Source organism: Hermetia illucens, chromosome 2, assembly GCF_905115235.1.
Source record: "Hermetia illucens chromosome 2, iHerIll2.2.curated.20191125, whole genome shotgun sequence".
NCBI classification, from domain to species: domain Eukaryota; kingdom Metazoa; phylum Arthropoda; class Insecta; order Diptera; family Stratiomyidae; genus Hermetia; species Hermetia illucens.
Genome location: NC_051850.1, coordinates 178,637,292 through 178,661,826, shown reverse-complemented (window position 1 = coordinate 178,661,826; position 24,535 = coordinate 178,637,292). Strand labels below are relative to the sequence as shown.

General features: G+C 45.7%; 1 protein-coding gene across 3 annotated transcripts in view; it reads left to right on the top strand.

Moving 5' to 3' along the window:
• The window catches only part of LOC119649847, a 467,192-nt gene extending 448,520 nt beyond the window's left edge, over positions 1 to 18,672 (top strand). For all 3 annotated transcript variants that reach the window (XM_038052203.1, XM_038052201.1, XM_038052204.1), the window contains 2 exons: positions 17,261 to 17,592; positions 17,701 to 18,672. In XM_038052203.1, coding sequence (XP_037908131.1) covers positions 17,261 to 17,592; positions 17,701 to 17,961 — 593 coding nt within the window. In that variant the 3' untranslated portion in view covers positions 17,962 to 18,672. The remainder of the gene's footprint in view (positions 1 to 17,260; positions 17,593 to 17,700) is intronic.
• Positions 18,673 to 24,535: the final 5,863 nt, after the last annotated feature.

The following is a 24,535-nucleotide window of genomic DNA, read 5'->3' as shown; positions in this document are numbered from 1 at the left end:
TGAACTTTAAGAGTAGAAAGCCTATCAATCAGATGAGATGTTTAAATATATCCACATTTAGTTGCTGTAAAGTCCTCAGTGGAATACAACCCATCCAACATACCAACATGAGATTATTGTCGATACCTAGCAGTTTTTCCGACTCTCTTCTAGACGTGCGCAAAACATTACCTTAATAGGTAATGTGATATCATATCACCTTTAGAAAAAGGTGATATTACAAAGTGATACTTACGTAGATGTTATGTTTGCTTGGCATAATTAAAGTTTTCCTATCACACTCAAAATCAAAATCATCTTTTCACATCAAAATTGAAATCAGCCCAGAGCCAGCCCGGAGCAAACTTAAGCAAGCAGAAAGCCATCCCGAAAACAATCCAAAAGCCAGCCCGAAGCCTGCCCAAAGCCAGCCCGAAGTCAACCAGAACCAAACTCAAAGCCAACCCAAAAACAGTCCAAAAGCCAGCCCGAAGCGAGCTCAAAAACAGCCAGAAGCCGACCTAAACCAATTCCAAAAGTTAACCCGATGCCAGCCCCTAGTCAGCCTAAAATAATCCCAAAGCCAGCCCGATACTCAACGTCGGCATCGACAATTGCCGCCGCGACTTGTACTTGTGCTTGTGCTATATTACAATATCAATTTTGTAATGGGATGATGCTTGGTAATGGGATGATGCTAGGTAATGGAATGATGCTAGATAATGGGATGATGCTAGGCAATGCGATGATGCTAGGTAATGAGACGATGCTTGGTAATACGGCGATTACTAAGCATCGCCGTGCAGTGATGCTTCTTAATGCGGTAATGATAGATGATGTTGTAATGTTTAGATCACGCGCGTTGATCGTAATGTAATATTATACTTTAAGGTGATATCACTTTTTATTAAAATCGGCGCAATGCCTATCTGTCTGTCCTTCTGTCTGTCTTTATTTTGTTCTGATGACGTGAAAATCTTCAAAAGGCACTGGTCTGGACACACCAGCATGTAGAATTTTTACCCATTAAAAGCACCCCCGACTCCCTCCCTGCCCCACGGAACCACCATAAAATGTTACATCACGGGGCGGAATCAGCTCAATCTAGCCCAGTCTCTTTTCTTCTATATGCGGCGTACGTGACCGCACTTTTCTCGTCTTCTCTGCCTTTCGCAGTTTGTTTTGGATAGTTGCGATCATGAAGTTGACTGCATCTCAATTCTCTTGATGTGCTACCATTTTCAGCACCAAATTTTCTGGTTCCTTTCTTCCAAAAATCTCGGATAGTGGAAGAATACATGCTATGGGTCCTGTGGGACTCCATCTTAATTTGAACAGTCGGGTGTGGTCTTCAATTTAAACCTGTGTAGGTATTGGCGATATCCTCCGTGCCCCGTGAGAAACTTGGTGAGATTATAATTAATCTCACCGTATCGTCTCTCCAAGCACTCCTTGATGCCAGAAATCAGCCTGTGAATCTACCGATCCTTTCCCGAGCATTCTCACCGCTCTTGCCTTCTTTTTATGGATCTCTCCCTCTCAGCGTTCTTCGTCAGCGATAAGGGAGAAATTGGCTTCGCATTGTATAAACTCGCCATCTCATCTGCAAAGATGTCAATTAGCATCATTCCAGAGATGACGAATCTGCATCATCGGAGACAGTCGTGAAGGCAGAGCATACCCTCAGTGCTGTCCTCCAGCAGACTGGACTCAGTTTGTTAGCGTTGACTGACATCCGTAACGTCTCCCTCCAAACTGGGGTTGCATAGAGCACGATTGGGGTTATCACCCTGGCTATAAGCAACCCTTCCACGTTTGGCATCATCCTTGCCAGGACTATACTTGCAGTGGATGATTTTTCGCAAACATACTGCACGTACTGCCTATAACTGAGCTTCCTGTCTATCACCACCCCCAAGTATTTGATGGTCGGCTTGGAAGTGATGATATGATTTCCGATTCTTATACAAGCGTAATTTCTCTTCCGACGCTTAGTGATGAGGACCGCTTCCGCTTTTTCCTCCGCAAGTGTCAGACCAGAGCTCTGTAGGCAACTTTTAACAGCACTGATTGCCTCCTCTGAGTATAACTCAGCATCTTCGAAATGCTTTAAGACAGCAACCAGCGCTATATCGTCAGCGTAACCCACCAACGTGGCTTCTGTGGAAGAGGAAGATTATGTACATCGTTCTATATGATGTTCTACAGTAGTGGGCCCAAAACGGAGTCCTACGGTACACCCGCGGAAACAACGTACTAGTGGGGTTCGTCATCGGTTTCATACCAGAGCCCCCTTTCAGCTAAATAACTATCAACGATACCAGCGAGAATAGTAGCCTTCGCTAGGGATTTGCCTATTAGATTCCAATTGGCTGAATCAAATGTATTTTTCTCGTCCAGTTAAGGGGTACTACCACGCAATATTTGCTGGTGCTACGCTTACCATGGATTGCATCTTCGTCCAAGCTAGTAATCAATTTGATGGCATCAATGGTTGATCTGGCTTTACGGAACCCATACTGCCGATCTGAAAGGCCGTCTTGGCTCTCAACAACGGGGGGTAATCTATGATAGATTACTCTCTCTATCATTTTCCCTACAGTGTCCAAAAGACATATGGGTCTGCATGAGGATGGTTCACCAGGAGGTTTACCAGGCTTAGGCAGAAATATCAACTTTTATCGCTTCCATGCCGATGGAAATATCCCCTCGGACATGCACGCTTCGAACAACTCAGCGAACATCTGGTCTGGATTTCACGGCAAGCTTATCCAGTACTTCGCCCAGGCCTGACGCTTTATTGTCTGCTGTCGTCTCTGGTGATTGGTGGAATTACCGTCACATTGAGAGGTGTGGCGCAGCAGGATTAATCACATTCGAAATTTATTTCGAATATTGTTAATGCGAGCGGATAGATGACGCCGCCGGCGCTCTGCGTGGCTTTTGGAACTCGCCACGAAAGGGGAAAGCCAGCGGTGAAAAAGTTCCGTTTGTTGGAGACAGAAGAATCGCATGGAAAACCAACTGGTCTCTTCTGTTTCAACCGTCGGATAGAGTGAACTGCATGCACGTGATGTATTTAAATTAAACATATTATTTCCTGAATTAGTGATGAGGAAAAAGAAAAATATTAAGTCGAGTTTAGTAGTACTTAGCGTCGGATGAAATACTAGATCAAGGGAGCAAGTCCCGGAACCACACCTTATGAATTAAGCGATTTCCTGTAAATCGAAAATATAAGCTAATTAAATGCTTACACGTGAAATCATTTGCAGTGTTTGGATACTTCTTTGAAATACATGATCATCAACGGCGAAGCAACCGGTATCCGGTCTAAGCCTGCCTTAATAAGGAACTCCAAACATCCCGGTTTTGCACCGAGGTCCACCAATTCGAAATCCTTAAAAGCTGTCTGGCGTTCTGACCTACGCCATCGCTCCATCTTAGGCAGGTTCTGCCTCGTCTTCTTTTTCTACCATAGATATTGCCCTTATAGACTTTCCGGGTGGGATCATCCTCATCCATACGGATTAAGTGTCCCGCCCACCGTAACCTATTGAGCCGGATTTTATCCACAACCTGACGGTCATGGTATCGCTCATCGATTTCGTCATTGTGTAGGCTACGGAATCGTTCATCCCCAGGTAGGGGGCCAAAAATTCTTCGGAGAATTCTTCTCTCGAACGCGGCCAAGAGTTCTCAAATTTTCTTGCTAAGAACCCAAGTTTCCGAGGAATACATGAGGACTGACAAGATCATTGTCTTGTACAGTAAAAGCTTTGACCCTATGGTGAGACGTTTCGAGTGGAACAGTCTTTGTAAGCTGAAATAGGCTCTGTTGGCTGACAACAACCGTGCACGGATTTCATCATCGTAGCTGTTATCGGGTGTGATTTTCAACCCCAGATAGGAGAAATTGTCAACGGTCTCAAAGTTGTATTCTCCTATCCTTATTCTTCCTGTTTGACCAGTGCGGTTTGATGTTGTTGGTTGATTCGTCTTCGGTGCTGACGTTGCTACCATATATTTTGTCTTGCCTTCATTGATGTGTAGCCCAAGATCTCGCGCCGCCTGCTCGATCTGGATGAAGGTAGTTTGTACGTCTCGGGTGGTTCTTCCCATGATGTCCATATCGTCAGCATGGGCCATGGGTGCACTTAAAGAGGATCGTACCTCTTGCATCGAATCTCAGCATCACGGATCACTTTCTCGAGTGTCAGGTTAAAGAGGATGCATGATAGCGCATCTCCTTGTCGTAGACCGTTGATCGACAATCGAATGGTCTTGAGAGTGATCCTGCTGCTTTTATCTGGCCTCGCACATTGATCAGGGTCAGCCTAGTCAGTCTTATTAATTTCGTCGGGATACCGAATTCTCTCATGACCGTGTACAGCTTTACCCTGGCTATGCTATCATAGGCGGCTTTAAAGTCGATGAACAGATGGTGCAACTGTTGTCCATATTCCAACAGTTTTTCCATCGCCTGCCGCAGAGAGAAAATCTGATCTGTTGCTGATTTGCCTGGAGTGAAGCCTCTTTGGTATGGGCCAATGATGTTCTGGGCGTATGGAGCTATCCGGCCTAGCAAGATAGCGGAGAATATCTTATGGATGGTACTCAGCAACGTGATACCTCTATGATTGCTGCACTGTGTGATAACTCCCTTTTTATGTATGAGACAGATAATGCCTCGTTGCCAATCGTCAGGCATTGATTCCGAGTTAATATTGACCCCCCTATATGTTCTGACATTCATCAAGGCTGAGAGGTGGCGGCGTTCGATCAACACGTGGTCAATTTGGTTGAAAGTGTTCCCGCCTGGAGAGGCCACATATGTTTGTGGACCGCTTTCCGCGCAAACCAGGTACTTCCAACAACCATTTCGTGTGACCCTGCTAATTGAATAATCCGCAGTCCGTTATCATGTAAGCTATGGGCTTCGAGGGTTCGTTCTACTGCCTGGTAGAAGGTATCCTTCTCCGACTCTGCAGTCTCCTCTGTAGGGGCGTGAACGTTAATGAAGCTTATATTTCTAAATTTGCCTCGCAAGCGCAGAGTGCATAGCCGTTCGCTTATGTTTTCAAAGCCGATAACAGCAGGTTTCATTTTTTGGCTGACTAAGAAACCTACTCCGAGCACATGGTTTACTGGATGACCGCCATAATATATGGTGCAGCGGCTCTTCTCCAGGAAACCGGTCCCTGTCCATCGCATCTCTTGCAACGCTGTTATATCAGCCCTATATTGGGACAGGGTATCGGCTAGTTGCTCATCAGCTTTATCTCTGTACAGGGAGCGCACGTTCCATGAGAAAATGCGCAAATCGTTAATCCGTTGTCGTTGCCGGGTTCGTTGTTGTAAAGTCCACCCTGTCCGAGGCTCCTTTCGTGGCTTCTTAACATCGGTTTTCCGTGTAGGGTTGTCAGCCCTACTCAACCTGGAGGACCAGTTGGTACAGTTTGTCCCGTTTTGAGGCGCGGGAGACTCGCCTTCATCCTTCTCCGTCTGCAGCTTATCGTTACGAAAGAGCTCCCAGCGGTCACCACGTGGAGGTGGAGATAGGGTTTGGTAGTAGAGCTGTTGGTGTTGGTTCAGCAGGTATTTTCCAGGTTTTATGCTCCACCGTGGGTACCAATCCACGTTTCGCCCTGGGACCTATACTACCCTTCGACTACCCTTTTCGGTCTTTTCTGAATTTTACCGTCCAAAGTTGATTGCAAGGAGTGTGAGCAGCCGCTTAACATAGCTTTTTACAGCGTTTAGTCGAAACGAAGCAAAAGAGGAAAATTTATTGTGCAGCGGAGACAGCGTTGTTGCCGGAGTTCGGTTGAAGTGATAAAAGTGGTGACCCCGACGAACTCGCCAGGTTGGAGCGAGGGAAAACTGCGCCCACGGCCTGAGCTGTCAAAGTGCCATCGGCGGACATTTGCGTTGCCCCTTCCTCGAATTCATGACCCTACAGCAACAGCAATTACTGCACCGGCATATAATCCACCAGCAGGTCGGCCTCTTACACGTTTTTGAAGACTGAGTTGATCAGGCGCCTGCCGGTAAGTGAGTCAGATAAACTGGATCACTTGCTGGCCGGTTTAACATTGGATCGAACTCCCAGCCAATTGCTTTTCGAAATGAGGCAATTGGGTGGGAGCAAGATCGACGATGACTTGATGAAATCGCTCTGGCTGCGTCGACTCCCAGAGGGCACCCAGGCGGTCCTCGCGTGCGCCTCCGGTTCTTTGGAGGCACTGTCAGCTGCGGCCGACAAGGTGCACGCACGCCTGACCATAGCGGCCGTTCAGCAGCCGTCGGACGAAGTTGGCGAGCTGAAGCGCGAAATAGCTGCGTTAGTAGCCAGTATGGCTGAAATGCGGGCGACGCTGGACGCTCAGTGTTCGGGCAGCAGGTCGCGGGCTTGCTCACGGTCTACTGCTCGAAAAGGATGATCGGGTAGCAGGTCGTCAAGACAACCTACGAACCGAAGCATTTGTTGGTACCATCGCAGATTCGGCGAAAAAGCTACCAGATGTACGCTCCCGTGTAAATTCACGCCTGCCTTAAAAAACTAGGTCCGCGGGGGTTCTGGCAACGGCTACATAGAACGCAGCACCACCTCGCCTAACAATTTATGACCCTATCAGCAGGCGCAGTTATCTTGTAGATACTGGTGCGGAGGTTTCGGTTCTTCCCGTACCTGGGCACCATCGACTATTCCCTCAATCTTTAAAACTTGCGGCGGCAAATTCCTCGCGTATTAACACCTACGGGTACAGGCAAGTGGACGTGAGTCTTGGCTTGCGTAGGACGTTCCCGTGGCGATTCATTCTGGCGGATGTCAGCTTCCCCATTTTAGACGCAGACTTCTTGTGTCACTACGGGTTGCTGTGGACTTGCAGAACAGGTCTCTTATAGACTCGACAACCAACCTGAATTCGTCAGCCTGAATCTCATCTCTCCCAGCAACAATCTTTCCGTACTTTTGGAGGGCATTACTGACTCTCGTATTCGGGCACTCCTCCAAAAAATCAGCCAGATTACTACCGAATGTAGTCTTTCTAAAGTAATAAAGCACAATGTGCAGCACCACATTAACACCACTGGTTCCCCTATCTTCTCAAAGGTGGGTCCCCCCTCACCCCAGAATCTGGCTATTGCACGGAAAGAGTTTGAACAACTTATGCAACAGGGTATCTGCAGACCTTCGAACAGCTGTTGGTCTTCCCCACTCCATATGGTCGCTAATTCTGTGGGGATTGCAGAATGTTAAACCAATAGACTGTTCCAGATCGATATCCTATTCCGCTCATCCACGACTTTGCGCATTATCTCGCAAACTGCCGCATCTTTTCGACCTTGGATTTAACCAAGGCAAATCATCAAATCCCTGTAGCTCCAGAAGACATTCCAAAGACGGCAATATGTACACCCTTTGGAATCGTCGAGTTCACACGAATGACTTTCGAGTTGTGCAATGCGGTGCAAACCTTTCAAAGGTTCATTCACTCGGTCCTGCGAAACCTCGACCTCTGTTTCGTGTATTTGGATGATTTTTTGGTCGCTTCTTCCTCAGAGTGTCCGGATGGCTCAAGTGGTTAGAGCGCTGGGCTGTCGTAGCGGAAGGTCGCGGTTCAAATCTCGCTGGGGGCAGAGGAATTTGTTATCGTGATTGGATGTCGGACACCAGTCGACTCAGCTGTGAATGAGTACCTGAGTCAAATCAGGGTAATAATCTCGGGCGAGCGCAATGCTGACCACATTGCCTCCCACAGTATACTGTGGTGTACCGTTACGGTCTTGAATGAAGTGCTCTAACACACTTCAAGGCCTTGATCCAATATGGATTGTTGCGCCAACGATTATTATTATTATTCTTCCTCAGAGTCTGAGTACTTAACCCATCCCGAGTGCATCTTTCAACGTCTCCTTAAGGCCGGTTTAGTCCTAAACGTTGATAAATGCAAGTTTCTTCAAACACAGGTGAAATTCCTCGGCCACTTCTTTTCCCCTGACAGAATACAGCCCGACCCAGGCCCCGTTTTTGTTGATACTGCTGTCATCGCAGTAGGTGCTGCTCTTCACCAAAAGGTGAATCAAGTCTGGCAGCCGTTGAGCTTTTTCTCTAGACAGTTAAACCCCGCTCAACGAAACTACAGCACCTACGTTCGAGAACTGCTCGCCGCGTACTCCCTAGAAGGCCCGGATTTTTACAACAGACCTTTTGACCTTTTGTATGCACATAATAAATACCACCGAATCCATAAATTATCCCAATGCGACACTTTGACCGCAAAATCACAATAGATAAATTAAATAGATAAAATAATAAAATTTATTCATTGCGCTAATAGCCAGTCAAATAAACATGGAAATCACATCAGCGATATCATTCTACTATAATTATCTCTTACGCCAATTAAAAGCTTTTATAGTAAATCTCTTCACATTCCAGCCTATGTATCCACATCCTAATATCAACTGCAATACGTACTAGCGAACGTATCTGCCGCATATCTCAATAATCTCATGTTAAAAATGATAAACTATTTGAATAGGTTCCCTAAACAATGGTGTGAAAATAACAACGTATCTCACATATCAATGGGAAATAAATTGAAAGGGCATGAAACCATGACAATATCGAATTTTATTATATCATATTTTGCGCAAGTGTTATTTTAGTTGCCATTCAAGCGGTTTTTATCCTGTAAAATAGTTGAAACCAGTGGTACACCACGAGTAAGGCTTCCAGGTACAGATACATCTGAAATGAAGGGTTGTATCTAAAGAGCTGGTTCTCACTGCGTGTACCACACCCTGACTGGTGAATAGTTTCCAGTTACTTTTCTATGAATGCCTTACCCCCAGGCAGTAGATAACGCTTTTGACTCCATCAGAAAATGAGATATCCTTCAACAATTCTGCCCTTGCTGATACTCCGAAGGACAGATTACCCAGCGTCAAATAGGGCACCCACAATTTCCTATCAATTTCCGATGAAACTTCTGATTTAATTGAAAAATGTCACCAGTCGAATACCAACCAGTTCCATTCCATAACCCCATCAAGCAAAAAAGGACATCACCATTTATGTAACCAAACTCCAACCCAACAAGACTACCAACCACTGAGCTACAGTCTATGGTAATATTTCTAATTATAATCAAATTGACATACGATTATCGGGAACCAATCACCTAAATCCGTGTAACCGTTAAGTGCTACACAGTGAAAAATGTTAGTGGGTCTAGGAAGGACTCCGCCTAGAGCACATTCATTATCTGGAAATACGCCGTCAAACCATTTAAGCACGTTCGAGCAGTTTACCCCATTTATTGGTAGCGACAGTGAGTTGTGCGCACCTTGACGAAAGTATCTTAACAAAATTCTGCTATTAGTTATTAGATAAGCCAAGTTGATAGTCGACCAGGTCATTCTGTCTAATTTATTGATTTAATGGATTCCAGCAGTGCTGCTGAATGCAGCTGGTCCATGCCTGTATCTTGACTGTGGCTAATGCACCTAGAGTAATGGATAGCGATGATTGTCCACATCTATCTAATGTGATAGTGGATTTTAATTAGAAGTCACAAGTTTGTAATACCGGAATATTAAGACATGAAATATTAGTAGATAACTACAATGTATTATAGTTGTAGCTAATCCAGGAAAAAGAGGGTCAACTTCAAGGTCCTGGAAATGAAATAGATTCTAATCCAATGTTGATAGGGGTCAGATATCTTTCGCCAAACACTACACAGGACATGCATCCCAAAACTGACAAACCTTTCAATATTGTTCAAATACTATTACCAAGTGATGTCTCCAACAATCTTCAACGCTGATTTCCCGAATCAGAAGTGGAAGTGAATGTGATTATCCATAGTTGAGCACAAGTTCACCCAATGCGATAAAGATAAACATTTAGTTAAACTAATAGATTGACCTAGTGGCTTGCCTGTCCGCTCGACAGTCTATCCAGTTGGCACCACAAATCCCATGGTATCTATCTAATGGATTTCGCTGTATAGCCTCGCGAACCTAATGTAAATCATATTGGAATAACGGTCATGAAGTGCATACAGTGCATTAGACGTTGAGTGCAGATTAATTTCAAAAGATGTAAAATGTCAGCCGTTACGAGAATATCCACTAATTGTCGTGACAAGGTGTCCAAGTTATTTTGATATTGCCACCAAGATTTTATGAAGTATTACACTTGTAGATTGAGTTTATAACGTGTGAGGAGGGTAATTAGTTGTAGCGAGTCCAATGTTATTAGGAACTATGAATGGCTTGGGGCGATGAGTGGTCACTTCATTGGAAAATAAATTTTCATTAGAGTATTTGGAAAGAAGCTACAGAAAAAGTGGGTTGGCAGTCAGCGATTACCTTGTAGATTAGCTAACCTGGATTATAGCCATCCAGAGGTAGTTTGTCCTCATTTTATATGTTGCCATCAACAAAAACGGCTCTATCTTTGAAAAGACCTCAAGAGAGCTGAAGCACATTTAGGTGAACCGGCAATGATGGTACGTAGGAGTGGTTGATGCGATGTGCTCTATTTAAGGGATATTCATCATCATCAACAGCGCAACAACCGGAATCCGGTCTAGGCCTGCCTTAATAAGGAGCTCCAAATATCCCAATTTTCCGCCGAGGTCCACCAATTCGATATGCCTAAAAACTCTCTGGCGTGCTGGCGTGCGCTCTAACCCCGCATGCCACATCACTCCGCCCCCAAATGAAACCTAGGGGTTTCAGCGACTGACTTCGGAATTGCGTTCCCCATCATTCGGCGAAGCGAAGACAACGTTGATTTGAGGCGCAAACGGGCTTCAGCCTGGATAAGGAGTCAGCCTTTTACTGTCCCCCGATCTCGAGCTGGAAGAAATGCTCTCCCCACTCAAGAACACGGTACGGGCCTTCATATGCAGCCGCTTCCGGACAGCATCCCGTTTTGACCAGGACATGCGTGCACGTGTCCAGCTCCTTGGGCGCGCAGGCAGGTGCGGACGAGTATCGGGTGGGAGGTATGGCTTTCATGTGGCGAAGGTTGTCTTTCAGCAGGCGCAGCAATCCCGGGGCTTCGGCACAAGATTGCACCGCAATGTCGATCAGAGGTATTGCCTCAGGGCACCGCGAAAACCTGTCGATGATTGTAAGACAATACCTGTAACCGTGCGAGTCTCGCAAAGGTCCTACGATGTCGAGGTGTATGGTGTGGAACTGCTTGGTGACCTTACACTTTTGGCATGTGATGCACTCTCTGGCCCAGGAGTAGATGTCCTTATGGAAGGCCAGAAGTATTTCTCGGTGACTAACCGATTTGACGTCCTGATGCCTGGATGCGCAAATTTTCTTTTTCTACCATAGATTGCCCTTATAAACTTTTCGGGCAGCATCATCCTCATCCATACGGATTAAGTGACCCGCCCGCCGCAACATATTGACCCGGATTTCATCCACAGCCTAACAGTCATGGTATCGCTCATAGATTTCGCCATTATGTAGGCTACAGAATCGTCCATCCTCATGTAGGGGGCCAAAAATTCTTCGGAGGATTCTTCTCACGGCCAGAGTTGGTAATTTTTCTTGCCAAGAACCCAGTAAGAGCTTTGACCCTTTAGTGAGACGTTTCGAGCGTACCAGTTTTTTAGGCTAAAATAGGCTCTGTTGGCAGCCAACAACCGTGCGCGCATTTCATCGTCATAGCTGTTATCGGTTGTGATTTTCGACCCTAGAGAAATTATCAACGGTCTCAAAGTTGTAGTCTCCTATCTTTATTCTTCTCGTTTGACCAGTACGATTTGATGTTGTTGGTTGGTTGGTTTTTGGTGCTGATGCTTCCACCATAATTATTCATAATAATTCATTAATGTGCACACCAAGATGTCACGTCGCCTGCTCGATCTGGTTGAAGGTAGTTTGTACGTCTTGGGTTGTTCTTCCCATGATGTCGACATCGTCAGTATTGCTCAGTAGTTGGGTGGACTTAAAGAGGATCGTACCCCATGCACTTACCTTAAAGTTAAAGAAGACGAATGATAGGGCAACCCCCTGTCTTAGGCCGTTGTTAATGTTGAATGGTCTCGAGAGTGCTCCTGCTGCTTTTATCTGGCCTCGCACATTGGTCAGGGTCAGACTAGTCAGTCTTATCAATTTCGTCGGGGTATCGAATTCTCCCATGGCCGTGTTACCCTGACCATATATTTATTTATTTATTTAATGAGGACAATACACAGAAAACAAACTCCTTATTACATATTGTCCTCAGAGGGAGGAGCAAGTGAATGGCTTATTTTACGCTTAAAACTAGAGAAGGAAACAGAGTCAAATGACTCAAGCTATAGGGCGTTGTAGGACCGGCATAGCCTCGGGATCGGAGATTGGAAGTAAATCTCGAGCTCCGCGAAGGGTACATCAAAAATGTCCACACTACGTGTGTTATGAGACAAGGCGATACGGAAAGTAATACCCGAGTTGGCGGAGCAGTCCATCAGGCAATTGCAGAGTTTAAGAAGAGTACACATATCAATGAAGATACGGCGTTGCTGTAGGGAGGGGACATTGAGGGTGCGGAGTCGTGACGGATAATCAACCCGTGGAAGGTTCTTTTTGTAAAATAGGGTCCGCGTGAATTTGCATTGTACAACTTCAAGAGCGCGGCAGTCACGAATGCGGAAGGGGGACCTGACTACACAGCAATATTCAAAGATGTTTCTGCAAAGGGAATTGAAGAGTGTTAAGGAGGGCCTGATTGAGCTAAAGTCGGAAGAGGAGCGTAGGATAAAACCAGACATTTTGGAAGCTCTATTGATGATATCAATGAAGTGGGAATTGAAACGAAGTTTATCGTCGAATATTACACCCAGGTCTTTGAAGCAGGGCAGAAGTGAAAGGGGTGATCCACCGAGAGAATAGGAAAAGCATGTTGGGGATGGTTTAAGCGAATAGCACATCCAGTGGCATTTGTTGACATTCAGTGTTAGCTTGTTGACCGAACGCCAGCGGACTAAATTATCAAGGTTGGACTGTAAGAGAGCATAGTCCAACGGAGATGAAACAGAGGCAAACAATTTAAGGTCGTCTGCGTAAAGCAAATACGGGCCGGTGAGGATGCAAGCGAGGTCATTGATAAAAAATTGGAAGAGTAGCGGGCTAAGAATAGAGATCAGTAACCATGAAAAGAAACTTTACAGGAACGGTATGAGAGATAGGAGGAAAGCCAGGAGACGACTAAGGGAGGGAAGTCTAGTAATAAGAGTTTAGAAACGAGAATCTTGTGGTCAACGGTATCAAAGGCGTGTCGTGAATTCAAGCATTTAGCAACAAAGTTGGCAAAGGCCAGAAGGTTTGAAGCCGTAGATCTATGTTTCACGAAACCATGCTGCTCTTTGACAATGACGTGACCGAAGTTCGCGGTCAACCAGTCGTCGACGTATGTTTCCAGGATTTTGTAGCAAGAGGAGAGAAGAGGAGAAGAGGGCGGTAGTTCACAGCAAGAGAAGGGTCTCTGCTCTTGAGAATAGGAATGATATGGGCCTCTTTCCAGAAACGGGGAAAGTAGCATTCATCTGGACTTTTGTTGTAGATTATACTCAAGGGGGAGGGAAATGTGTTTTCTACAGTTAAGGAGGTAGAGGTTAGGAAGCGCATCGGGACCAGGTCCGACATTTGGGTCAAGATTACCAATGAGAAACTCAATCAAGAAAGGCGTAAGGAGAGGAATGGCCAGAGATTTGGAGGAGCCTGCAGTTATGAGAGATGTATAGTGTGGAGGGCTCGAAGAGGAAAACACTGAAGAGAAGTAGGTGCAGAGAAGGTCGCAAGATTGTTGTGGGAATCAGCGAAACAGATAGAAGAAGGGATAGATTGAGTGGGATTATGAGAATTGCGAGCATGAGACCAAAAGTGTTTTAAGTTACCGCGGGCAAGGGCGACTTCGACACTCAACCAGTACCTTTTACACGCTTTTCAGACCATTGACTTCACAGTAGAGCGTATAGCCTTAAAGTGCGTAAGGTTGGCGTCATTCTTAGAAGTCCGAAACTTCTTCTACAGTGTATGTTTCAAGCGAATGTTAATGAGAATTTCCGTTGTGAACCAAGTTGGGTACGAACGTAGACAGGAGGGAAGAAAGGACATAACAAGAGAAGAGATCGGACAGGATATTGTAAAAAGCGTTTAGAGCTTGATCACACGATGGGTTGCTTAATATATGTACCCAATTGAAAGACGCTAAAGCTGAAATCAGACCGTCAAAATTGGTTTTAGGCTTTGAACGAGGGAGCTCCGCTTCAAATTCAACCGCGGGGTGGTGAGTGCCACTTTTGACATACGGGGATGTGCAAGGAAATAAAGGAAGTTTTGATGGTAGTGAAATTCAGGGCAGAGCAAGTGTTCGTAAAGGAAGAAAGTGGAAGGGAAGAATGGGAGAGGTTGCTGGAAGGAATTGGAAGGCTGGGATGATTAGGCCAGTGGAGCATGGGGAGGTTAAAATCTCCGCAAAGGAAGAAAGGGAAGGAAGGGAATTTGACAGTAAAGTGTTCAGACAAACTGTCAAACAATTGTTCATACAGGTGAGAAGGGCAAGCACAGGGGACCTATACACAAGATACAATGAACGGGAGGAAATTGGGCGGGGAGACTCGAAGAGCAACACAATCAAAAGGAAAGCCGGAGGATTAGAAGACGAATTCGACGGAGAGTGTATCTTTTATTGCAATTAGGATCCCGCCGCCGGTGAACTTACGAGATGCATCCCGGTCCTTGTCACAGCGGAAAGTGGAGCACCTTTCGGGGAGCTCGGAGTTTAATGTGGAATCGTCCAACCAGGCTTCGGAGATACAGATGGCATGGTGTTGCTGACCCAGCGCGGATAAATTGAAGGTCCCCAGCTTGGTTCTTAAACCAATAACGTTCTGATAAAATAGACGGGCAGTAAACATGGATCCAGTTATATAGCTCGAAGAAGCAGGCGGGTTGCCCTGAAATTTACCCGCGAATTAGGGGGCGCTCGTATGGATTGATGAATACACCTTTAGGCCACAAAGAAGGGTTGCCGAGGATGACAACTTCGTGTGGATAATTCACCTTGAAGGAGGCAATCAATCGGTCGGTGTTGTTGGCTTTTGTCAGTTTAAGGCAGGACAGAGGAGGAAGTAAACCAACTTTGCTCTTTATATAATCCAGAAGATCGTCCGTAAAAGTTGCGAACGCTAGCCTGGAGATAAAGAACTGTTTAGGTGGGGATGTCACCTTTAGCTTGGGGCCACTGGTATGGAAGTATGAAGTGCCAGGATATATGGCAGCGGCAGGAAGTGGAGATTCATTGGTGGCAGGAACAATGTCAAAAAGTGGGACGGCTGTGTTCCGATTCATGACTTGCTGTGGAGGCTGCGGATATTGTCCCGTTGTAGGCGCGATGGAGCGAGACAGGATCGGAGGCTCGGTGGACCGTAACTCGTAGCATAGGGGCCGCTGGATCAGGGGTGTAGAGCCAGTAGAAGCAAGCCTGATGCAAGATGGCATTGCAGACGAAATCAACTCAGATTGAGAAGCCTGGTGCATAGACTCCTGAGTACGAAAAACACGGAAAACTTATTTTTTTCGTAACCATGATCCGCCTATGGACTTCCATCATATTATTGCTGCCGTTCATTATCAGTGGCTCCAGGTAAAGGAAGCTATTCACTTGTCCGCCTTCTATAGAGTATCATCGTTTTCGTCTTCCTAATTTATTTCATGACTACTATTCTTGCTTCCTTATCCAGCTCCTTCAAAATTTCTTTAATATAGAAGTTGCATTGCACCAGAATCGTTATGTCTGCATGGGTCACTATTTGAGTCGTTTTTATTAACTGGAACGATTTCCAGGTCGTTTTCGGCACTATGCACTTAAGCCTCAGCTGGAACAACTTTAAGGGCCATCCCGTCACCTTGTTTAAGCGTAGAATATGTCCAGAAGCTTCACGTTGTCTATGTTGATAATTGGCTGTTTGTGTAACAAATATGATCAATTTCGACAGGACTCCAACCCCGAACAATATTTTGTATAGTAATGCACAATCAATGCTACCTTATGCTGGTTGCAAACATCATGTAGACTATATGTTTCTAGTTTCCAATTTCAGCGTTAAGGTCACCTACATGGGAGAATTTTGATGTTTTTGGTGGGTAGTAAGGACTTGAAACTGATCATGGGCAATTGCTTACCAGGAAAGCGACACTACACGTCCACTTCCTACATTTAAAAACTATGTGATTTTAGGAAGATATACTGTATTGCATAACAATTTGCTGTGCTTAACCTCCTATCCCGTTTCTAATGCAAGTGGAATCTCCGATTTACTTTAAGTGGTTTTAACAAGACGCAAAGCATATGCAATTTATCCTGGTAGGGAGCGCCGCTGGGCACCACAACACCTACCTTCTTATGTCCTTACTTAAAGTTCAATAATCCATCTAACACCAGTGCCAACTACGCTCATAAAAAACAGCGCAGCTGATATTGCTTTGGAATCTCGGTCCACCTTAAGAAAATGGGCATTGTCCAAACCATTCAAATCATTTTCGAAAACCATGCGCGGGATCCCGATTTTGTACAATAAAAAGTTTAGATCCTAAAATCCGCTTTCATTTACAACTTAAAAAAGGCTTCCCCAAAGTTTCAAAAGTTGTTAGCGTAGTGATGAGAACTACCAATTTCAGTCAACGGTAAGGAAGAAATTATGAGAGTAAATCTTGACCTTTGGTCATGAAAGGACCTTAGTTCATCTAGGGTCGTAGGCAAAAATTATGCAGTCCTTTCTCTTGCAAAATCAGTTTAATTTGGTTAAAGTCTCTATTTCGGCCCCCAGCCCTACACTCTCTCAACGGGTTTGACAAACCCTGCGAAAGGTTTAGTAGTGTTCCGGCCGTTTTCGCTGTCCTTTCTTTTCTGCTTTCTACTTCCTGCAATAGTCGAGGACTTATTATTGTTCTGGGTCTAACTTTGGATAGTGTCTAAAAATTGTCTATATCCCCCTTTTCCTAAAAGTTTGCCAGTTATCTATTATTTTATGCAAGGTTTTCTATACCATACCCAATTACTTTTGTCACACTGGTCTAGCTTTTGCTTATACTAAAGGGACCGGCCTTATGGGGAAGCATATTAATAGTAGTTGACATTGTCCACTCTTCAGAATTTTTTAACTATTTTATGAAGTAAAATCAGCAAAAAATATTTAATATTCAGTCAATTATTATTCAAATATTAAATCTTAAAATTCATTAATTTTTTCAGGAGGACGGCCTTTACCGTGGTGGTGTCGAAATCATCGTACAAATGGTCAAACAGGTAGATCAAATCTATCAACAAAACATCCCGCTGACAGTATACGAAGGCCTACAAGTAATTCCGGAGTATGGAACTGGTTAAGTACACGAAGATCATCAGCAGGACCTGATCAAATTGGTCCACCGTCATCATCACCTGCCGAAAATCACTATACACACATGGACGACGCATATAGTCCTGTTGGTGTCGGAGAAGCCCTCTATGCCGAACTTGATCGTGAATCAGTACGATCAGCGAATCCATCATATCAGAACACTGCCTACAGCCAATGTGGAGAGGTAAGAATCATTTGACTATACTCAGAACCGAAGGATTTTGAAGGACTCAAAATCAGATTTCGCTGTTCCTTCTCCAGATTCAGAATGACAGATTTTACTCTATTTCAGGGTCACGAACAGGACATGCCAATGGTTTCATCAGCTCCAAGTAGTGCTTACTATTCTGATCTCTCTGTAACTGCGATGCCAACCGGGGCCGATCGAGCATACGAAGTTGTAGGACTAACAATGTTATCGGGTCCACTTCAAAATTGGGACGTTTCAGGCGACTCCAGTGGAAGCAGCGGAGGCCTGACAGTCACACGAAGACCTCCCCGACTAGCAGCCATCAATGAAAGTACCACCACAGTGCCCTCGGATTATGTTTAATAATTTATTGAGCCAATAACAATTGTGTTTTAAAAACAAAGTAACATTACTCTGAATTCCATTAAAACAACTGAGCATGTAGACATGATATTATCTTTTTGAGATTTTCTTTTTTTAAAAACAAAAAAAAAATAGTACGATGAAGAATGCATGAACAAAATAATCGAGCTTAATTCAAGTACACGTGATATTTATGAAATAATGAAAATTATAGAAAGATAAAAAAATATTAAAAAAGAATTTCATGAAGATAACATTAGAAGTTGTTCTGTTTCATATTAAGCTGTAAAGATAAACCTATTTAAGACTTATATGAAAAAGTAGCATAATCTCAAGTAAAAGATACAGATAAAACGAAAGTTATAAAAAGTAAATTATACACAAACTGTAAAATTGAAAGTAAAGAAAGTGGAAACTTTCCCATCGTGTAGAAACAACTTCAACTTCAATAGCAATAATTAATCTACTAAACTTCTTTTCAAAACTTATTAATATTAAAACTATTACAAAATTATGTGTTTCTACATAGGAGACATTTTGTGATCTAAGACTTGTTTGAAATATTCTTAATTGTTTAAATATTTAAGTAGCCATGTAGAGTGAGCATGAGAGGAAGTTTTTTAAAAAGAATATTATTTTTGTAAATAAATGAGAAATGATGAAATGAAATGAAGACGGACATTCATAATAACAAAATATTAAATTCAAATATGTAGATGTGTTTTATTCCGGCTTTTAAGTTTCCAATTGGAGCCGTTAGGTATACAAGTATGGTTGCCGGTGACCTCCGCACCAACTAGTTCGTCGAAATATGTTTTGGCTCCTTCCCAAGCTTCTTGAGAAACCTTCACTCCTCATTTATTATTCTGTCTCACATGTTTCTAGGACGACCTACTCGTCAGGCCGACCAAGAAAATGCATACAATGTCGTTAGAAACAAGATGATCGGATTGAGTCACAAGCCTCGGAAAAATACTAGGGCGTCCACCTCAGTCGACACGACAGGACGGTCCCCGGGGGGCAAGGGTTCTTGACCTATGGACGGCGTCAGGACGTAAGCGTGTTAGTCCGAACAAAACAAATACGTGTCTGCACGCTAAATGTTGGTACCCTAACCGGAAAGACCGAGGAAGTCGCAAGAGCCTTTCGGAAAAGGCGCATTGATATCTGCGCTCTGCAAGAAACCCGATGGTCTGGTGCCAAAAGCTGCGATATTGAACGCGAACGTAGTGTGGCTATAAACTTCCCTATTTTAAAGAATAATTAGTGAGACTCTCTCAGTCGAAAAACTTCACAACTTTTTATAATTAGTTCTGCTTCATTCAAATTCAAAATGTCAAATCAACTTTGTAACTTCAATTATTTCTCTCGTCAAATCAAGGCCTACTCCGCCACGAAGAACACCGGTGGTGACATCTGTCAATCGAACTGATAATAAATAAATTTCGAATATTGTTAACCCTGCTGCGCCACATCACTCTGCCCCCAGATGAAACCTAGGGGTTTCAGCGACTGAACTCGAAACTACGTTCCCCATCATTCGACGAAGCGAACGCGACGTTAATTTGGGGCGCAAACAGACTTCAGCCTGGATAAGGAGACGGCCTTTTTATGTCCCCCGATCTCGAGCTGGAGCAAATGCTCTCCCCGCTCGAGAACACAGTACGAGCCTTCATATGGAGGCTGCAGCAGCTGCCAGACAGCATCCGTCCTGACCAGGACGTGCGTGCACGTGTCCAACTCCTTGGGAGCGCAGGCAGGTACGCATGTGTGTCGGGTGGGAGGTGTAGTTTTAAGGCGGTGGAGATTGTCTTTCAGCAGGGGCGGCAATCCCGAGTCTAAGATCCGACCTCTTGTCGAAGAACGGAACACTTAGGAGCCTTGGGTCCTCCCCGAATACCAGCTCCGCGGGGCTGGCAGCAAATTCCTCCCGGCGAGTTATTCGGAGGCCAAGTAGGACGAAAGGCAAGACCTGAGTCCAGGACGGATCGTCGCGAGCCATAATAGCGGCTTTCAGCGTCCGATGCCAACGCTCTAGTATCCCATTGGATTGCGGGTGGTAAGCCGTTGTTCGCTGTCGTTTGAATCCCAGGAATTTGCCTAACTCCGAGAAAAGGGTGCACTCAAATTGCATTCCCTGGTCAGTGATGATCACTGCAGGGACGCCAAAGCGAGGTATCCATTCTCGACAGAGGGCTACGACACAAGATTGCGCCGTAATGTCCTTCAGAGGTATTGCCCCAGGCCACCGCGTAAACCTGTCGATGATTGTAAGACAATACTTGAAACCGTGCGAGTCTCGCAAAGGACCTATGATGTCGAGGGGTATAGTGTGGAACCGCTTGGTAGTGGGGGGAAATGAGCCCACTTCTTTTCTTACATGCCTGGTGACCTTACACTTCTGACATGCGATGCACTCTCTGGCCCAGGAGCTGATGTTCTTATTCATGGAGATGCCAGATGAATGCGTTAAGTCGTGAACCGCGTGGAACATTTCCTTGCGAAAGTTGGCCGGAATGTATGGTCGGGGTCCCTTTTCCGAGTCTTCGCAGCAGAGAGATTCGAGCCGAAGATGGGCAACTCCCGAAATTTGTATTTGGGGTTGGATTTGAGGCTCTGAAGTACTGCGTCATCCTCCTGCACCTTGGCGATAACCGAGAAGTCGAATGAGGGGAGGATGTATAATTTAGGAGACATGTCACAAAGCAACTATGTTCTCCTTGCCGGACACGTGCTGTATGTCGGACGTGAACTGGCTTATAAAGCTCAGGTGTCGAAGCTGACAAGGGGACGCTTTGTCGGTCTTTTGTTTCAAAGCATACGTGAGAGGTCTATGGTCCGAGAACACTGTGAACGGCCTGCCTTCTAGGGAAAAGCAGAAGTATTTAATGATCAAGTACGCGGCGAGAAGTTCTCGATCATAGGTGCTGTAGATCCGTTGAGCGAGGTTCAACGGTTTAAAGAAGAAGCTCAACGGCTGCCAGACCTGATTCTCCTTTTGGTGAAAGGAAGCACCTACTGCGATATCAGAGGCATCAACAAAAACGGCTAGGGGTGCATCTTGTAGAGGAAATGCCAAGAGTGTAGCGTCAGCCAGTTGCTGTCGGAATTTGTCAAACACGCGGATAGCCTCTTCAGACCACACAATCTCTCGTGTGTCTCTTGGTGGTGTTGGGTGTTTGACGGCCTTGGGCAGGAAACGACGATAGAAGTTTGGCATGCCCAAGAATCTCCGCAACTCCTTCACGGATTCCAGACGCGGGAAGCTTGTGACTGCCTGTACCTTGTCTGGGTCAGGCTGTATTTCGTCAGGGGAAATTGAGTGGCCAAGGAAATTCACCTGTGTCTGGAGTAACTTGCATTTATCAACATTTAGGACTAAACCGGTCTCAAGGAGACGTTGAAAAATGCACTCGAAATGGGCTAAATTCTCAGACTCTGAGGAAGAAGCGACCAAAACATCATCCAAATATACGAAACAGAAGTCGACGTTTCGCAGGACCGAGTGAATGAACCTTTGAAAGGTTTGCGCCGAAAGTCATCCGCGTGAACTCGAAGAGTCCAAAGGGTGTGCATATTGCCGTCTTTGGAATGTCTTCTGGAGCTACAGGGATTTGGTGATATGACTTGGCTAAATCCAAGGTCGAAAAGATGCGACAGTTTGCGAGATGATGCGCAAAGTCGTGGATTAGCGGAATAGGATATCGGTCTGGAACAGTCTGTGCGTTTAGCCTTCTATAATCCACACAGGGGCGCCATTCGTCCTTTGGCTTAGGGACCATATGGAGTGGGGAAGACCAATAGCTGTTTGAAGGTGTGCAGATACCCTGTTGAATAAGTTGCTCGAATTCTTTCCGCGCAATAGCCAGCTTCTGGGGTGGTAGAGGACGCACCTTTGAGAAGATAGGGAAACCAGTTGTGTTAATGTGGCGCTGCACATTGTGCTTCACTGGTTTAGAGGGACTACATTCGGTAGTAATCTGGCTGAACTTTTGGAGGAGTGCCCGAACACGGGAGTCAGTAATGTCCTCCAAAAGTACGGAAAGATTGTTGTTGGGGTGAAATGAGATTCGGCCTGACGAATTAAAACTAGTCGTGGGGTCTATAAGGGACCTGTTCTGCAAGTCCACTAGCAACCCATAGTGACACAAGAAGTCTACGCCTAAAATGGGGAAGCTGACATCCGTCAGGATAAATCGCCACGGGAACGTCCTACGCAAGCCAATATTCACGTCCACTTGCCTGTACCCGTAGGTGTTAATGCGCGAGGTATTTGCCGCCGCAAGTTTTTAGGGCTGCGGGAATAGCCGATGGTGCCGGGGTACGGGAAGAACCGAAACCTCCGCACCAGTATCAACCAGATAACTGCGTCTGCTGAGAGGATTATAAATAGTTAGGCGACGTGGGGCTGCGTTCTGGATGGCCGTCGCCAGGACCCCCCGCAAACCTAGTTTTTTGTGGTAGGCGCGATTTTACACGGGATCGTACATCTGATGGCTTTTTCACCGAATCTGCGATGGTATCAACAAATGCTTCGCTCCGTTGGTTGTCCTGACGGCCTACTACCCGATCGCCCTTTTCGGGCAGTAGACCGCGAGCGAGCTCGAAACTTACCGGCCGAACGCTGAGCGTCCAGCGTCGCCCTAATCTCCGCCATGCTGGCCACAGAGCGGCCATCTCACGCTTCAACTCGCCTAATTCATCTAAGGCTGCTGAACAGCCAATATCGTGGGACGCGCGTGCACCTCATCAGCCGCAACAGCCAGCGTCTCCAAAGAACCGGAGACAGACGCGAGGACCGCCTGGGTGCTCTCCGGAAGACGTCGTAGCCAGAGCGACTTCATCAAGTCGTCGTCGATCTTACTCCCACCAAATTGCCTCATTTCTCGAAGCAATTGGCTGGGAGTTTGATCGCCCAACGTCAAACGTGCCAACAATTGATCCAGCTTAGCTGACTCACTTACCGACAGGCGCTTGATCAGCTCTGTTTTCAATAAGTTGTAGGAGGCCGATTGACAATGTCGGCCACCAGGAGGACGGAATCCTGATCCATGTCCACAATGGCGTAGTTAAATTTTGTCATACCCGCTGTGATTCCGGACATCTGGAATTGGGCCTCTAGATGGACGATCCACAGCTCCGGCTTTCTTTCCCAAAAAGGGAGGGACGCGCACAACGAGGGCGATCACTTGAGGGTCCAATGGGCCTGCCACGTCTTTGTTGTCTAGCGACATGATAAAAGCTAAATTTAACGATGCGAGTTGAGCGGAGGACGCGGCTGTACCAAATTTTAAAAGACCCTAATTTGACGACGACAGACCGCACCCCTCAAATGCCCGTACGAAAAAGAAAAACCACCGACGCACTCCGGAGCGGACGCTTGAAGCGCAGACCAAAATAAAAAACTCGCGCTGAGCTGAGGACCTATATCCGGTTTCCACTGTGTTGCTGCGGGTCGGGAACGACGGAGCACTCGCACTCAGCTTCTGTCCGCTGGGCTAGGGCTCGAACGCGAATTCGGCTGCACGGCTCTGCCTGATTAGCTTCTGTGTGATCAGTGTTTTGCCAACATGAATTTGCAGGAAAAATTGCGAGTTCACTTCCAAAACGTAAACACGCACAGCAAAATCCATCGTCTTCGCTCGGTTGCGGAAAACTCGGTCGCACTGGAGCTTCTGAACGTTCCCTTGATGGCGGCTCAACGGACTGAACAATGATTTCAGCTCTTCCAGACGGCGCTGACACGGGACGTTCCCAGCAGAATTCAACTACAAGGCGGCCGCGTCCACGAAATTAGCGCTGCGTCTGGTTCCTTCTGGGGCATGGTTTAGCCACCATACGCCGTCTTCGACACACAAAAAAACAGCCTGAAACTGGCCCTGCGACGATGTCGGCTGTCGCTTAAGTCCTGGCTGCGCTGCCCCGCTCTACCTGGGCACAATCGTCGCAATTGCAACTTTCAGCACCATCCTGCCTGTTCGATCGCCCAACGCCAAAAACCTGCGACGAGTCGTTTTTTTCCCCCAATACCCGTTCTTAGTGAAAAAGGAATTTTTTCACCGTTGGCGAGTCGAATACGCCCCGGAGGGTGCCGGTGGTGGCATCTATCCATCGCATTAACAATGTTGTTAACCCTGCTGCGCCACACACGCATAGCGGTTCACAGACCACATATTCTTACCAAATTTCGTGGCAATAGCTCCAGAGGTTTCGGAGTAAATCTTGTGTGACACACAGACAAGCAAACAGAAGCACATTGAACAGATTTTAGTAAGATTATGTTTCACACAAAACCTTAATAAAAATCGTCTTGACTTACCTGAATTTCCAACAATGCTTACAGCATCCCCCATTGCTGGTGCTCAACCACCTGACAGAAGCAGAGAAAAAATAAATGTTTCTGGAACGACGCATGTATTGCTGATATTACTCTCCATGACATCCTGATAAAGTAAGAAGTGACCCGACTCCATATACAATGCTTATGCATTACAAACGCTTATTGGTTTGAAAAGTTCGAATCCTTCTCAAAATTGAACCACAGTCCATCCTCAGCCAAATAAAAACACAACAA